The sequence below is a fragment of the Sus scrofa genome, chromosome 15 (genome assembly GCF_054392235.1).
Source record: "Sus scrofa isolate SSC_HxYL_T2T_F1_AM1 chromosome 15, Sscrofa_HxYL_maternal_Yorkshire_Landrace_v2.0, whole genome shotgun sequence".
Classification (NCBI taxonomy): domain Eukaryota; kingdom Metazoa; phylum Chordata; class Mammalia; order Artiodactyla; family Suidae; genus Sus; species Sus scrofa.
In genome coordinates, this window is record NC_139397.1 from 109,400,343 (window position 1) to 109,416,775 (window position 16,433).

At 40.9% G+C, this 16,433-nt stretch overlaps 1 protein-coding gene across 9 annotated transcripts in view; it reads left to right on the plus strand.

Moving 5' to 3' along the window:
* Positions 1-16,433, plus strand: part of MFSD6 (major facilitator superfamily domain containing 6) — an 84,174-nt gene that overhangs the window by 26,449 nt on the left and 41,292 nt on the right. For 6 of the 9 annotated variants that reach the window (XM_021074493.2, XM_021074490.2, XM_084997892.1 and 3 more), the window contains exon 2: positions 371-1,982. In XM_021074493.2, coding sequence (XP_020930152.1) covers positions 424-1,982 — 1,559 coding nt within the window. In that variant the 5' untranslated portion in view covers positions 371-423. Of the gene's footprint in view, positions 1-370; positions 2,851-3,955; positions 4,224-8,295; positions 9,813-16,433 lie in introns of those variants that run through there. The other 3 variants (XR_014828676.1, XR_014828675.1, NM_001097457.1) reach the window with 3 other exon arrangements.

Here is a 16,433-nt window from a genome sequence, read left to right on the forward strand (position 1 = left end):
TTTGTTTGAAAAGTAAAACCAAGAAATTCTAAGTACTCTTTACTTTAAATTCCCTCTATTTGGTTTAGACATTATCTCTGTCATTTGTACATTTTTCTTAGAAATCAGTGAAAAAATTGAGAATGAACCTGAGCTATACACCTGCCACCAGAAGGTGTAATTAGTCAGTGGCCACGGATACTGGATTTTTTTGAAAGTTATTTTTCTTTGTCAGTATTGTATGGCTGCAGGGGATAAACAGTGATAATTCTCTCTCATGATTATTATTTTTAGTTGGAGTTTGAAACTCATCAGTTTCCTGCAAGATGAAGCTCTGTACTTAAATGTTATCATTTTCATACTAAGCCGTCTTTTAAATTTTGCTTTACAGATCAACAACCAAAATTTATAAGGTCACAAACTTTCTGATGGTGGTGATGAGCCATGGCGACAGATGATAAAGTTGCCATCCTAACTGATGATGAAGAGGAACAGAAGAGAAAATATGTGCTTGCTGATCCCTTTAATGGTATTTCCAGGGAACCAGAACCACCTTCAAATGAAACTCCCTCTCCGTCTGAATCAGCTGCTATTCCTGAGGAGGAAACAGACTGGATAGAGAAACATTGCGTTAAAATAAACAATGATCTTCTAATTTCCAAGGTCTTTTATTTTTTTTTCTACTCTGCATATGGCTCTCTTTACCCACTTTTGCCTGTGTATTATAAACAGCTGGGGATGTCACCAAGCCAAAGTGGGCTGCTAGTAGGTATTCGATACTTCATTGAATTCTGCAGTGCCCCCTTTTGGGGTGTAGTTGCAGATCGCTTTAAAAAAGGCAAAGTTGTCCTCCTCTTTTCCCTTTTGTGTTGGGTGTTATTCAACCTGGGCATTGGATTTGTCAAACCTGCTACCTTGAGGTGTGTACCAAAGATTCCCCCGACAGCCCGTCCCACCAATTCAAGTCATCCATTCACCATCCTGCCAGCGAACTCCTCCATCGTCCCTTCCATCACCACGTCAACAAGAACACGTGAGAAAAGGAACCTGCCTCCTTATGATGGGCTAGAGATGTTAGTGTCAGAACCCAATGTCACAGAAACTGTCATCTTCTCGACCGCTCCAAACAAGACCAGTGCACCTACTCTGCAGCCTCAGACTGATGAAATTACTGACCGTGTTATGGACTTGACCTCACACCCAAGCACTGCCCCCTCCACCCCGCCAGGAAATACAACCAGGGAGACAACCACTTCTCTTGTCACTACCACTAAATCTTTACCTTCTGACCAAGTCACTCTTGTTTATGATCAGCAAGAGGTAGAAGCTATATTCTTGGTGATCTTAGTAGTTGTCATAATAGGAGAATTTTTCAGCGCCTCATCCGTCACGATTGTGGACACGGTAACGCTCCAGTACCTGGGAAAGCACAGAGACCGCTATGGACTGCAGCGCATGTGGGGCTCCCTGGGCTGGGGCCTGGCGATGCTGTCCGTGGGCATTGGCATCGACTACACCCACATAGATGTGCTCATTGATGGGAAGGGCTGTAAGCCCCCCGAGTACCGGAACTACCAGATTGTCTTCATCGTCTTTGGGGTTCTCATGACCATGGCCTTGATCGTGGCCACTCAGTTCCGGTTCCGCTACAACCACTTCAAAAATGGTGAAAATAAAGGAAAAGAGGTGGAGATCCCTCAGGTGGAGAGGAACAGCTCCACGGAGTGCTCTGAGGAGACCCCAACCACTACCAGCCACTCGCAGGCCTTCAACTTCTGGGACTTAATCAGGCTGCTTTGCAGTGTGCAGTATGGCTCCGTGTTGTTCGTGGCTTGGTTTATGGGTTTTGGCTACGGCTTCGTGTTCACCTTTCTCTACTGGCATTTGGAGGACCTGAATGGAACGACGACCCTCTTTGGTGTCTGCTCAGTCCTGAGTCATGTGTCTGAGCTGACAGCTTATTTCTTTAGTCACAAGCTTATTGAATTGATTGGCCACATCAGGTAAGAACCCGTACTTCCTGTTGTTGCCCCTCAGCAATTGAACTTTATCTTTTCATAGTTTACAGCCCCTTGGACCACCGTTTAAGGGTAGTGGTAATTTGTGTTAGGGGTAAAGTTGGGGTGGGAATGGAGCTTTCTGTTGCTCTTTCTCTTTAAAATAGAAACAAAAGGAAGGAAGTGATGAACCTAGTTGGATTATCTCAAACAAACAAAATAGGCTGTTTCCCCTCTGTAGGCTAAGAGACTCTTAACAGTGCATGTTTTCAGGTACAAGCACACCAACTTAGTCAATTCTATTATTCCATGGACCTTGAAGGGTCCACCTATCGCAGGCATTTATGAAGAGGGCTTACGTGGATAAAGAGGATTACTCTTTTTCAGCCTTCAGTTATTCTCAGCCACTTGCTGACACAAAATGACCTAGAATATATGCTGTATGAAGATTTTCATTATATTTAAGAAAGCTGTGATGTGACCCATCATAATCCCTAATCCATGATATTACATGGAAGAGAATTTTATATAAATTGTCCTGATTATTACGAGCTTCTGCATTTTAATCTGCCATGAAGACAGTGAATGTTGAAAAATCTGCCTTCTACCTAAAATTTCCCATGTAATCCTTTTAAGCAACACATCTATAAATGCCTAGTATTTCTTGTGTAGCATTTCTCACTGTTAATGTTTGTCTGAAGTTGTTTCAACAGTACCTTGTTCTTTATATGTCTTCCTGCTTTGCTGTTGACTCTAAAATGTAGAACCAGCTACACTTAAGCATTCTTACAGGAAAGAAAAGTGTGGCGTGTTTTTCCCTCAAATTCAAAGTTGCCGTAACTAAAAGAAAGCAATTGTATATGTTTGTGTGTATGTGGTAGCCTTTACATCTACTGTTTTTACGAGAAATTACAAAGGAGAAATAGGTGCAAGATTTGAGAAACATTGATCATCTCTTTTTCCTTTAATTTCCCTTTGACTAACTGAAGAAAACTTTTTTTTTTTTTTTTTTTTTGCCTTTTCTAGGGCCCCTCCCTTGGCACATGGAGGTTCCCAGGCTGGGGGTCTAATTGGAGCTGTAGCCACCGGCCCACGCCAGGGCCACAGCAACACGGGATCCAAGCCGCGTCTGCAACCCACACCACAGCTCACGGCAACGCCCGATCTTCAACCCTCTGAGCAAGGCCAGGGATCCAACCCCCAACTTCATGGTTTCTAGTCAGATTCATTAACCACTGAGCCACGATGGGAACTCCAGAAAACATTTTCTAATTTAAAGTTTCACCTAGAATCATTCTTTTCCCCATACAATTGTGAATATTTTTGTTTGGTCTGATTTTGCTTATGGGAGTTTGTTTCTAGGAGTCAGCACTACCCCCAAAATTGTCACTATCCTAATGTAGTCCAAAGTGGATTTTCACAAATTCTTTATATAGATTCATAAAGGAGGAAACACTCATACCTGAAAACAATTTTTAAAACACCATGTCTAAGTTTGAACCATTTACCATTTTAACAGTTCTACAGTTTGAGCCCAGTTTTCCAGGGAATAACCTAACTTTTCTTTTACGTACAAGTGTCCTGTTCCTTCTCTTTCTCAACTCTTTGACCCCTTTGTTGTCACCAAACAAAGTCAGGCACTGTATGGACAGTTTCTTGAGCCACAGAGGCCCTGAGGCCCGGCCCCATCTGAAAAAGTTTTGTAACATTAGGGGTGTGGCATGTCCTTTAACCTTGTCCAGGTCATGTTTACATTCTCTGAGCTCTGTGGACTGACCATGGTGAATTAGACTCGATGATGATTTTCTTCAGCTTGGTTGGTTTATGAGCAGGATCTCGCCTCAACTAATAGTGTTTAAAACCCTTAGCCAGCAGTTCACCTTGTGGCTCAGACATAACAAACCTGACTAGGATTCAGGAGGATGTGGGTTTGATCCCTGGCTTCACTTAGTGGGTTAAGGATCCGGCATTGCTGTGAGCTGTGGTGTAGGTTGCAGATGAGGCTTGGATCTGACATTGCCGTAGCTGTGGTGTAGGCCTGTGGCTGTAGCTCTAAACGAACCCTTATCCTGGGAACTTCCATATGCCGAAGGTGCTTGCCCTCAAAAAAAAAAAAAAAAAAAAAAGCAAAAACAAAACAAAAAAACCCAGCCATTTATTCCCAGATAGATATCCTGTCAGGTCTCACCAGTGAGTGGAGTTCCTAGACATCATGATTTAATCACTCAATAGAATTAATTGAATGTTGACAAGAGTATCTTTTTTTCTTCTTTAATGATGTGATTGAAGGAGAAAGTTCTTGTGGTCCCATTGTTGCTGCCAAGGGCCTGCTGGGATTCCATCTGTGTGTGGTCATTTACCTCTTTGGGATTTTTATTTGTCCATTAAAATGTATTATCTTAACTACTTTTAAAAGATTCTGAAAGGAGTTCCTGTCGTGGCTCAGTGGTTAACGAATCTGACTAGAAACCATGAGGTTGCAGGTTCGATCCCTGCCCTTGCTCGGTGGGTTAAAGATCTGGCGTTGCCATGAGCTGTGGTGTAGGTTGCAGACGCGGCTCGGATCCAGCGTTGCTGTGGCTCTGGCGTAGGCCGGCAGCTACAGCTCTGATTAGACCCCTAGCCTGGAAACCTCCAGATGCTGCAGGAGTGGCCCAAGAAATGGCAAAAAGACAAAAAAAAAAAAAAGATTCTGATAGTTATAGCGAGATTATTCCCACATATTCAGGTAGAATGGATATATTTCCTTTGGTGAGAATTTTGGAAGCCCAGTTAGGGAGTGGTTAAGAGTCAGAGGTTTAAAAGTGTAGCGATGGTAGTTGAACTTTTCATTGGAAGTGTATCGTACATTAGCTGAAGAGAAATCATCTTTCTGTGAGTTCATAGTGTTTATGTTTTTCTTGCTGTGAGTTCATGGTCTTTGTTTTTCTTGTAGGATCATAAGGAGATACCTATCTGTGGCTCTATGTATGCGTGCATGGTTTTTCAGTATTCAGTATTTTGACTGTCTTATGGGAGCTTATTTCTAGGAATCAGCACTACCCCCAAAATTGTCACTATCCTAATGTAGTCCAAAGTGGATTTTCACAAATTCTTCATATAGATTCATAAAGGAGGAAACATTCATACCTGAAAACAATTTTTAAAACACCATGTCTAAATTTGAACCATTTGCCATTGTAACAGTTCTAGAGTTTGAGCCCAGTTTTCCAGGGAATAACCTAGCTTTTCGTCTCAACACACACACACACACACATACACACACAAAGAGTAAATGATTTCTGATTTTGACCTTGGATTTTGTCCCTTCTGGAAAGTGGATTTCTCAGGCAAATAGAAAATGCTTACTATTTCCAGTAAAGAAAGTAAATTTCTTTTGATTTGAAATCATAAAACTTTGGAGTTAACATAAAGTATATTTCTAGGCTAATTTATATAATGACAATAACTAGATTTCTTTAACTAGAAATATAAATGTATCTTAAGGATATATTCACCTTGCTGAATGTTTTAACAGCGATGAATAGTATTGTGATCAAAATACAGTGTCATTAATCATTTGTAAATTTTTAAGTCATTACTATTTAATATTAGGCCATCAGCTATGTTATTTGATTCAGTTTTATTTACATTTTAAGAGACAAAACAAAAATCTACTCAAGCAACTCTGACTTTTCCCTGAAATTCTTTTTTTTTTTTTTTTTTTTTTTTTTTGTCTTTTTGTTGTTGTTGTTGTTGCTATTTCTTGGGCCGCTCCTGCAGCATATGGAGGTTCCCAGGCTAGGGGTCGAATCGGAGCTGTAGCCACTGGCCTACGCCAGAGCCACAGCAACGCGGGATCCGAGCCGCATCTGCAACCTACACCACAGCTCAGGGCAACGCCGGATCGTTAACCCACTGAGCAAGGGCAGGGACCGAACCCGCAACCTCATGGTTCCTAGTCGGATTCGTTAACCACTGCGCCACGACGGGAACTCCCCTGAAATTCTTATACTCAAGGTTACACAAATGTTACCTGGAAGGAATAATGTATTAACCATTATTAGCCTTTAATTACTACTTAATAGTAGCTAAGTGTCCAATCATTAGGGAAAGAAGAAAATATATGATGAAACTAGCAAGAGGAGGAACACATGGGCTTTCCTGGTGGGCACTGCAGGAAGCCGCAGAGCAGAGAGCAAGACACTAGGTTACTAGCTGAGGACACCTGGGAGGTAGTACATGATAAATATTTTGAATTGGAGGAATAGCAATCAGCGTATTACTAGAGGGAGGAAACTCTGCAGATGAGGTGATCTGGGAGGTGAAATTTGAGCTGTCCACTGAAAGATTTAGAGAAGATCGTGTTAAGGGGGAGGCTTTTGTTTCTTATCCTCTCCCTTGCTTCTTCCCACCTCTTTGTGCCGTATTTGCTGGCTCTCAGGTCCTCTCCTCACCTTGTATGGCAGGGCACTGATTTCCTCAGACCGCTTTTCCGGGATCTGGTCTCCTACGCTCAGCTCCTGCAGTGGTGTTCACAGAGACAGCTTTTAAAACTGCTAATGCTCAGGCTGCACTTAGGCGAGTTCCACTGACTCTCTAGGGGTGTGCCCAGTCATCTCAGCCAAGGTTGGTAACCACTGGCTGGTGAGAGGCACTGGTGGAGGATGAGAGGGAGGCTGGAAGGGAAAAAGCCCTCCCTCTCGCAGGGTCTTATGTGGGCTTTGGAGATTGTTCCCTCTTCTCCTCTCAGGTGGTTCTTGCCCTGGCTTGGCATAGTTTTCTTACATGCATGTGTTGGTCAGTCCTCAGTTGAAGGCTGGAGGGGAACCCTCTGCAGCTCTCGCTCCATGTAGTGCTGTCCATCGGGTCTCCGCCTTGCTCCCAGACTCTCAGCCCTGCCTCCTTAGCACAGGTCTGCTGTGCCCTGTCAGGCAGCGTCTCTGATGACCTTGAGCTCTGCACTGTCCATCCTTCTGACCTAGACCTTGCAGAGGCTCTCTGTAGCTCACTCACCGTACTTTGGCTTCTCTGTTCTTCCTCAACCCCTGAGTTAAGATTGGTGCTTGTTTCCCTGATTAGATCCTGATTTATACACAATCCTTAACTGCCTAGAACTTCTGATGGCAGTTGCCATAGTGAGAGAATAGAATAGAAATAGAATAACTTAGTTCTTTTTTTGGGGGGGGGGGTCACACCTGCAGCATGTGGAAATTCCTGGGCCTGGGATCAAACCTATATCATAGCAGTGACCCAGGCTGCTGAAGTGACAATGCTAAATTCTTAATCTACTGCACTACAAGAGAACTCCAATAACTCAGTTCTTGATTTAAAAAAAAAAACATACCCAAGATTATGGACCTTAAACAAGTTTTTCCCCTTCTCATTTCTTAGTGGAGCATTATTTCTTATTTAAAATGTGACTGACTTTTACATTCGTTCCCAATGTAGCGCAGTGGAATCGAATCTGACTAGCATCCATGAGTTTGCAGGTTCGATTCCTGGCCTTGCTCAGTGGGTTGGGGATCCAGCATTGCTGTGTGCTGTGGTGTAGGTTGCAGATATGGCTCGGATCTGGCATTGCTGTGGCTTTGGCCTAGGCTGGCAGCTTTAGCTCTGATTAGACCCCTAGCCTGGGAACTTCCATAAGCCTCAGGTGCAGCCCCAGGAATAAATAAATAAATAAATAAATAAATAAAAGAACCCTACTAGTATCCATGAGGACACGGGTTCAATCCCTGGCCTCGCTCAGTGGGTTAAGGATCTGGTGTTGCCCATGAGCTGTGGTATAGGTTGCAGACATGGCTCAGATCTGGTGTGGCTATGGCGTTGGCCAGCAGCTACAGCTCTGATTCAACCCCTAGCCTGAGAACTTCCATATGCCACAGATGCAGCCCTAAAAAGACAAAAATTTAAAAAGTGACTTTTACCAAAATAGAAAAAAGTTAAGACTTATTTCTCATGATAAATTTGAAATTATAGCTTATACATGATCTAAAGGAGCAAGTGTTACTCTTTGTTGTTTAAAAATCAAAACACTGAATATTTGTTTAGTTGAACAAACAGTTTATTTAGGCTTGGAAAACCCCAGATTAAGAGGGAAACAGGGATGAACATTAAAAGGATGGGGGCTGGAAATGACAGGGGAGATTGAAACCAGATGGGTGCTGGGGTTAGGAGCTTTATCCTGGGTGAAACCAGATGGGTGCTGGCATTAAGAATAGGAGCTTTAGGGAGTCCCATAGTGGTCCAGCAGAAACGAATCGGACTAGGAACCATGAGGTTGCGGGTTCGATCCCTGGCCTTGCTCAATGGGTTAAGGATCCATTGTTGCCGTGAGCTGTGGTGTAGGTTGCAGACATGGCTTGGATCTGGTGTTGCTGTGGCTGTGGTGTCAGCCGGCAGCTGTAGCTCCGATTAGATTCGTAGCCTGAGAACCTCCATGTGCCGTGGGGGTGGCCCTAAAAAGCCAAAAAAGAGCCAAAAAAAGAATAGGAGCTTTATCCTGGGTACAGTAGGGAAATCATAGCAGGTTGAGAGCAGATTTTCATTTATTTGCAATGTGATGGATAACTTTGAAGGCAGGAGCACACTGAGAAGTTTCTCAAAATAGTTCATGTTAGAGGTGATATAGGCTTAGATTATAACAGTAGCAACAGAAATTGAGGGAAGGAATGTATTTGGGACATAAAATTGGCAGAATGGTTTGATGTGGGAAGTGATGTAGAGACCCCTATGCTAGTTTGGGTACAGTGGTTCCACTAAATCCAGTAGAAAATTCAGGTGGGATATACAGAATTGGGCAGAGGTGGTAAGGCACATTGGAAACCAACGGGGGTTTGCTTAGTTTACAGTTGGAACATGTAGATGGGAATACTTAGCAGACAATTAACTATTATAAGCCAGAAGGTCAACAAAGAGGTAAGGACTGGGGATACTGATTTGGGACAGTAGAACCAGGAACATGGGTAAGATCAGCAAGGAAATCTCATGGTGGAAGAAGAGAAATAGGCGGAGGAAAATCAATTATGGTTCTCTCCAAGATTTTATTCTGAGTTTTTGATCTTACTGAAATGTTGGTCTGTGCTTTACTGCTTAAAGTAAGGATCCTCATGCTTAAGAATGTTTTGTTAGGAGTTCCCTGGTGGCTCAGCAGACTAAGGATCTGGCATTGTCATCGCTGTGGCTCTGGTTCTATCCCTGGCCTGGCAACTTCCCCATGCCAAAGTTTGGCAAGGCCACAAGCAAAAACAAAAACAAAAACCCTTTATGTTATGGAGCATTGTATGATTTTTACTGTAACCTGTTTCCACATTTCGCCTCAGGAGCAGATGACTTCCTGAACACCCCTCCAATGTCACTGCCTGAGCTAGGCACCCTCTAGGAGTGTTTATAAGTGGCCTGAGATGTAAACAAGGAAGAGAGAAAAATAAAGGGGGTGGGAATATAACGAACAGGGTTGGAAAGTAAGAATATAGAGCAAGGAAATAGCTGCTCTCTCTGGGGAAGCTTTCTTCCTGCCCTTATTCATGAAAGGCAGTGTTAGATAGCAGTTGCAAGTACTGGCTGGGAGTCACATTGTCTGCTTCAGAGCTTGGCTCCGCCGCCTGGAACCATGTGGCCTTGGACGAGTTATATAACTTTTTGTATCTCTGTTTTGTCATCTGTAAATAGAAATGTCATTAGTTTCAACTTCTTTTATTTCCACAAAGACTAAGTGAGATAAGACATGACAGTTGCTTAGAATAATTACTGGCATATATTAGGAGTTCAGTTGATTTAAAAAAAAATATTACTTGGAGTTCCCGTTGTGGCTCAGTGGTTAACGAATCCGGCTAGGAACCATGAGGTTGCAGGTTCGATCCCTGGCCTTGCTCAGTGGGTTAAGGATCCGGCATTGCTTTGAGCTGTGGTGTAGGTTGCAGACGCGGCTCAGATCTTGCGTTGCTGTGGCTCTGGCATAGGCTGGTGGCTACAGCTCCGATTTGACCCCTAGCTGGGAACCTCCATGTGCTGTGGGAGCAGCTCAAGAAATGGCAAAAAGACCAAAAATATATATATATATATATATATATATTATTTGGCCAATCGTCTGATATATTACGGTGCGTACAACTATAGGACCCATTGGATCTGATAAAAATACAGTGACTTAATATAATATTAGAGGTTTATAGGTCATTAAGGCTGCAAAGTTAAGATGTTTGTGACTTTCAAAATAAACAGTTCCCCCTCAAAAATATTTTGGTCAAATGGAGATCTTCTCCCCTCAGTTTATTATGACTCTGACTCTAGGGCTCAGTGACTATAACCTACTATTCTGTAATAGCCAGCATAGAGAATGATTGTAATTGTACCTGTTATTATTTATATGTGAATAGATTTCTGTTTTTTCTATCCCTTTCCCAAGTTACCTTCAAAAATGTTGATATTCATTTTTATAGGAAAAATATCTTAATTTTGAGTATAGATTCTCATTATTAAACTATAAACTGTGGAGTCTCAAAAGTAGAAGAATTTATGATCAAGAGCTGAAAGGGAGTAATTTGGTTTTTATAGCCCTCTGAAAAGAACATGTTTGCTAAGAAATGTATTTCCATATTATATCATAGCTACCAGGCTGACTTGTTAATAATAGCATTGCTGATAATTGAGCTATTCATAGTTCAAAACAAAAGACCATTGTTGCAAGGTAGTGTAAGTGAATTCAGGGCTTTTTTAGTTGTTGGTATTCTATTTGGTTTGTTTTCTCTTTCACTTTTGGTGTCTGCGTTGACTGAGGCGCTCACAGAATTAAAGAGAGGACTAACTCTGTATGAGCTGTAGTGTTTATGGCTATAGGTGGCTCCCTCACCATTTCATGGGCCAAGGTAGCAGTTGTTGTTGAGGTGTGCATGAGACAAGAATAAAGACATCTCCTACAAATTCATGATCTTGATAACCACTGTGGAGGCCAGTTCAGCAGTCCATGGTAATGCGCAGGCTGGACATTGCCTATGGCTTGAAAATTGCGTTTTAAGATATATGCCTGCCTAAAGAAACTGTTACACACGTGTAGAGAAAGAGTTGTACAGGGACGCTTTCTTGCTTGTGGCTGCTTTCTAACAGTGAGCAAGAGACTTAGTCTAAATAGTCATCAATTGAGGAATGGATATGTTCACTATGGTATAGTCATAAATGAAATAAGTCAAAGACAGATATCACATGAGATCACTAATATGTGGAATCTAATAAGAATGATGCAAAAGAACTTACAAAACAGAAGCAGACTCAAAGATTTTAAAACCAAATTTATGGTAGCCAAAGGGGGAAATGGTGGGAGAGGGATAAATTAGGGGGTTGGGATTGACATATACACACTACTATTTATAAAATAAATGGATAACAAAGACCTCCTTATAGCACAGGGTAATCTAGTCAATACTGCGTAATGACATATATGGGAAAAGAATCTGAAAAAGAATGGCTGTATGTATAGCTTATTTGTTGTGCATCTGAAACTAACACAACCTTTGTGAATCAACTATACTCCAATAAAATTTATTGAAAAATATGGTGGTCATAAGATGGAATATTATGCAGAACTTTAATGGACTAGATCATATGTCAACAGGAAAAGTTCTCAAAAATATATTGAATGGGACAAAAGCAAGTTTCAGAATGATACACAATTTGGCACATTTATAGAAATTTTAACAATGCATTTCAAAAGTTATTTTTATGGCCATACCTAATTGTATAGAAAAATATTTAAATTTAGAGAGGAAAAACACACTCTGAATTGATATTAGCCCCACCTTTCTGGACAGGACGCAAAAAGAAGAGGACTAGGATGGGAATAAAGAGGACAAAGAACCCCCCCCCATCTATAACATTTTGTTTCTTTAAAATACAGCAAAATATTCATAATTTCCATTCTTGGTGATAGACCTATGTGTTATCTTTTTAAAACATTTTTATTAGAGTATAGTTGGTTTATAATGTTGTGCCAATTTCTGCTGTATAGCAAAGTGACTCAGTTGTACGTACATATATATATATCTTTTTCTTATATATCTTCCATCGTAGTCTATGCCAAGAGACTGTATATAGTTCCCTGTATACAGCAGGACCTCATTGCTTATCCACGCTAAATGTAATAGTTTGCATCTACTAACCCCAAACTCCCAGTCCATGCCCCCCCCCTCACTCCTTGGCAACTACAATGCCTGATCTCTATAGACATATGTATCCTCTACCTTTTTTAGTATTTTATTTTGGAAAACAGCTTGAAACTTAGTCTTCAAGTGGATCAATGTACATATCCTCCTATAAAAGAACCAAATGTGTGTGTGTGAGTAGCTGTATATGTTTTAAAGAGATATATTGAATCCACCTATATCAGATAAGCATTGAGATTTTGTGCCACTAATATGTATATTGCCCATATATTTTCCCCCAAGTAGCATAAATTTAAATAAGTAAAAGTCTACATAATTATCATGGCTTCAGGTCTTATTTCACTTTAAAATGAAATCAGGTGCAAGTTTATAGTATCTAATTAGGAATTAATATCAAAATGTACCCTGATTGGGTCATTTGGAGATAATTGGTAGGCTGTAATTACATAAAGTCATAGGATACTTTGAAGAGTAGCTAAGCAGTGTTCTTAGAGCTTGCTTCAGAGCACATCCCTCCAAAGCCTTTCCAACTGGAAGGAAGAATATCACCCCATTCTTATCTCAAGTATTAATCATCTTTTCTTTGCCTTTTCTCTGTTGACAGCAAGATCTTTGAATAGTATCTGTAGGCAGACAAACAGTAACTTGTTAACTTTTTCTTTCCTTTGAAAAGATAATGTGTAGATGGAAGCTCAGACACTTTTGGAAAGAATCAACATTGGGTTATAGTTGTCTAGGGACCACATCTCTGGACCATGCTACTATGTGCTGAGGTTGACTGCTGAGTATGAGGAGGACTTCTCAGTGATGGAGGGTTGGTCTGGCCCTCAGTAGGACTGTGGGATGTTGGCCAGGCATTTCATTCCAGTTAGGAGAATGAACAAGAGAAGGAAGCAGATTGGTCCAGCTTTGGTTCCAGTCACCTTCCCAGGCCCAGGTAGGAGTATTGTGTAGCCTGGTAGCTCTCCTGGTCCCTTGTATTCTTCTCTTGGCTAGTTGACCTATATAGAGTCCACACAGTGTGTGTCTATGTGTGCACGTGTGCATTTGACCTGGGTTCAAATCCCGCTTACTCTGTGTCTGACCTTGGATAAGTCAGCAGTTTAGCTTCATTAAGTCTCAGGTTCTCATTTGTAAAATGGCAGTGGTATTTGTATCTAACCTCATAGCATTGTTAAGATTGTGTCACGAAATAATGCGTAACACATAATAAGTGACCAACTATGAATAGCAGGAAGTATTATTACAGTTATTATTAAAACACTCCTTCAACAAGTATTTATTCAGTACATACTAGGTGACAGGCCCTTTTCTAAGCCCTTAGGATATATGGAGTGTGTAACAGAGTAGACAAAAGCTGATCCTTATGGAACTAACCTACTAAACAGTAAACTGATTATTTCCTTTCTGATAATGATGAGCGATATCCAACACAGGAGGGGGGTCCCCAGAGTGATGGAGGAGAAGCGACTCTCTCAGCTTGAGTCAATTGGGAGGAAAGCTCCAGGGAAGACATCTGAGCAGAGGGACGTTTGAATAGAAGCCACCCACAGAAGATGAGGAAACCACACGTGTGCATGGCCTGAGGAGAGGGTGAGGAGTGAAAGAAGTTAGCACGGTGGGCAAGTTCCTGCAAGGCCTCCAGGGTCACACTAAGAGGCACAAGGTGTTTCTAAGAGAGGTGGGCGGTCTGGTGAGTCTGAGCAAGGGGTGACACGAACAGACATCTACTTTGATGTTTTTTTAAAACACTAACATGGGTAGAGTGTTTATTATTGTTTACCCTGTCCTACTTTAGAAATGTCCCATTTTATTTCTTTCTCTGAGTTTCAGAAAAATAAATGAGTTGTTCTTTTTTGCTTGAGTCATAGGCTAGTGATTCATGCATGACCTTTGTTTATTTAGTGCCTTCCACCAATCCTAGATGAAGATTTTTGTTTTTGCTTGTTTTTTGGCAGCTTCAAAATGTCAGAATGGCCATAGACTCTAGAGGATAAGCAAAAAAGTAAAAATTTTAAATTAAAAAAAAAACCAATCTTCATAAAAATATGATTACAGTGTAATACTGTAAAATAATTTTTGTCATCACAGCACTTATTACTACATGCAAGTGCTTACTGAGGTGCTGTGTTAAATGCTTTACCTTGAAGCCCTGAATATGTCTGTGGGAAAACTGACACTTAAGTAGAACAGCTAGCTCCATCCTGTGATTTGAGGTATCTGTAACCATCTTCCTCCTCTGTTCTCATCCCATTCCTTCGGCTAGTAAATCTATTTTGGGGAGACTTCCACCTCAGATAAGAAACATGGGACTTCTGGAAGCAGTACCCTGAACAGGACTCTTGAGAAGAAAGAAGTTCATTACTTTTAAGATGGGAATGAAAGTTATTTTCTGAAGTCGGAACATGCAGTCTTGATGGATATAGTTCTAATGTTCTCTTGATGTTATTCACTCATAACTCAAGGCCTTCAGGCTAGAGTGAGCCTCTGTTCATCTTTAGGACTGGTGGCCCCTGCATTTCTGTGGGACTTGGGGAAACAGTACTTGAGGGGATATGATGCGGCAAATAGCCTAATGGCTTAAGTGTGATTTTCTGTGCCTGGTGTTTACCTGTTAAATGCAGTATAAATCAAGAAAGAAAACCAAGATTAGACCATCAAACAAATCAATTATTATTTTTTTAAACACAGATGCCTGAGTGTAGGATTATTTTTTATTGCCTTACCCCAGGAATGCTAATGGTTGGAATATACTTTATTCCACAAAGAAGATTCTTGTGTCTTTTATAGGGAATAATTAAAAAAATTTCTATTGTAGTTGATTTACAATGTTCTATCAATTTCTGCTGTACAGCAAAGTGACCCAGTCATTCATACGTACATATATATATATGAGTGATCACACACACATATTCTTTTTTTTTTTTTTTTTTTTTTTGTCTTTTTAGGGCCGCACCTGCAGTTCCCAGGCTAGGGGTTGAATTGGAGCTGTAGCTGCTGGCTTACACATAGCCATAGCAATGGCAGATCCTGCAACCTACAGCAGTCTACAACCTACACCACAGCTCATGGCAACGTCTGCTCCTTAACCTGCTGAGTGGGGCCAGGGATCAAACCTGCATCCTCATTTAACCACTGAGCCATGATGGGAACTCCCACACACACATTCTTTTTCTTGTAGTATCTTCTGTCATGTTCTATCACAAGTGATTGCATATAGTTCCCTGTGCTGTATAGCAGAAACTCATTGCTTATTCATTGTAAATGTATTAGTTTGCATCTGCCAACCCCAAACTTCTAGTCCATCCCGCTCCTTCCCCCTTGGCAACCACAAGTCTGTTCTCTATGTCTATGACTCTTTCTGTTCTGAAGATAGGTTCATTTGTGCCATATTTTAGATTTCACAAGTAACTTATTTCGTGTGGTGTTTGTCTTTCTCTTTCTTACTTCACTTAGGATGAGAGTCTCTAGTTGCATTATAGGTAATGCAACTAGTATTTTATGCTCAGTTTCCTAATTAGGCTAAATCAGGAAATCATTTTTTTCATTTCCAATTTCTAGATCACCAGTAAAAACAAATGGAAATAATATTATTGTAGGTTTTACAACTTGTACAGTTTTCATAAATATTTTTTTAAATTTCTCCAACAAAAATGAGTTTATTTGGGACCAGCAAAGAATTGCAATTTGAGGTCTACAACCATTGTGAGCCACATATAAGTCCTCACACAGCGGGGGGAGGAGCACTCTTTCATAGAAAGGAAAAGGAAGTTGGGAGGGCTACAGTAAACAAGCAGCCCAGGGCTTTTTATTGGCTGAGTTGTTGGAAGGAAAGAAGAGCTCTGTCTTCTTCCATCTGGGCTCTGCTATGGCAGCAAGGCATGAGAGCTCCCCATTCTGGTCTCCCACCTCTACTTGATCGAGGCTTATGTTTATTAATTTTTACACTTCCCTCTTTTAAGTAAGATCCTTCTTTGAAAGTATCACTGATCAAGAATCAAGTTTTCTGGTTTCAGCAGCTCCCTGTCTCTCAATGCCAGGAAAGACTTTTTCTGGGTATAGTGTCTTACATCAGAGGGAAAGTACACAGGTTGGAAACCTATTGAAGGCACTTTTTTTTTTTTTTTTGATTAGTAAAATTTCTTTTACTTATTCAATTGTTATCTAGTTTATAAATATTTTTATTGCTACAACCCCCTTTCAAAACAGTTATTTTCTTATATTCATTTTATAGTGGTTTGATGAGAGCCTGATATTATCCATTGGTGGAAAGCCCTTGTTGACTCACTGGGGACCTTGGATGGAGCATCTGAGAATT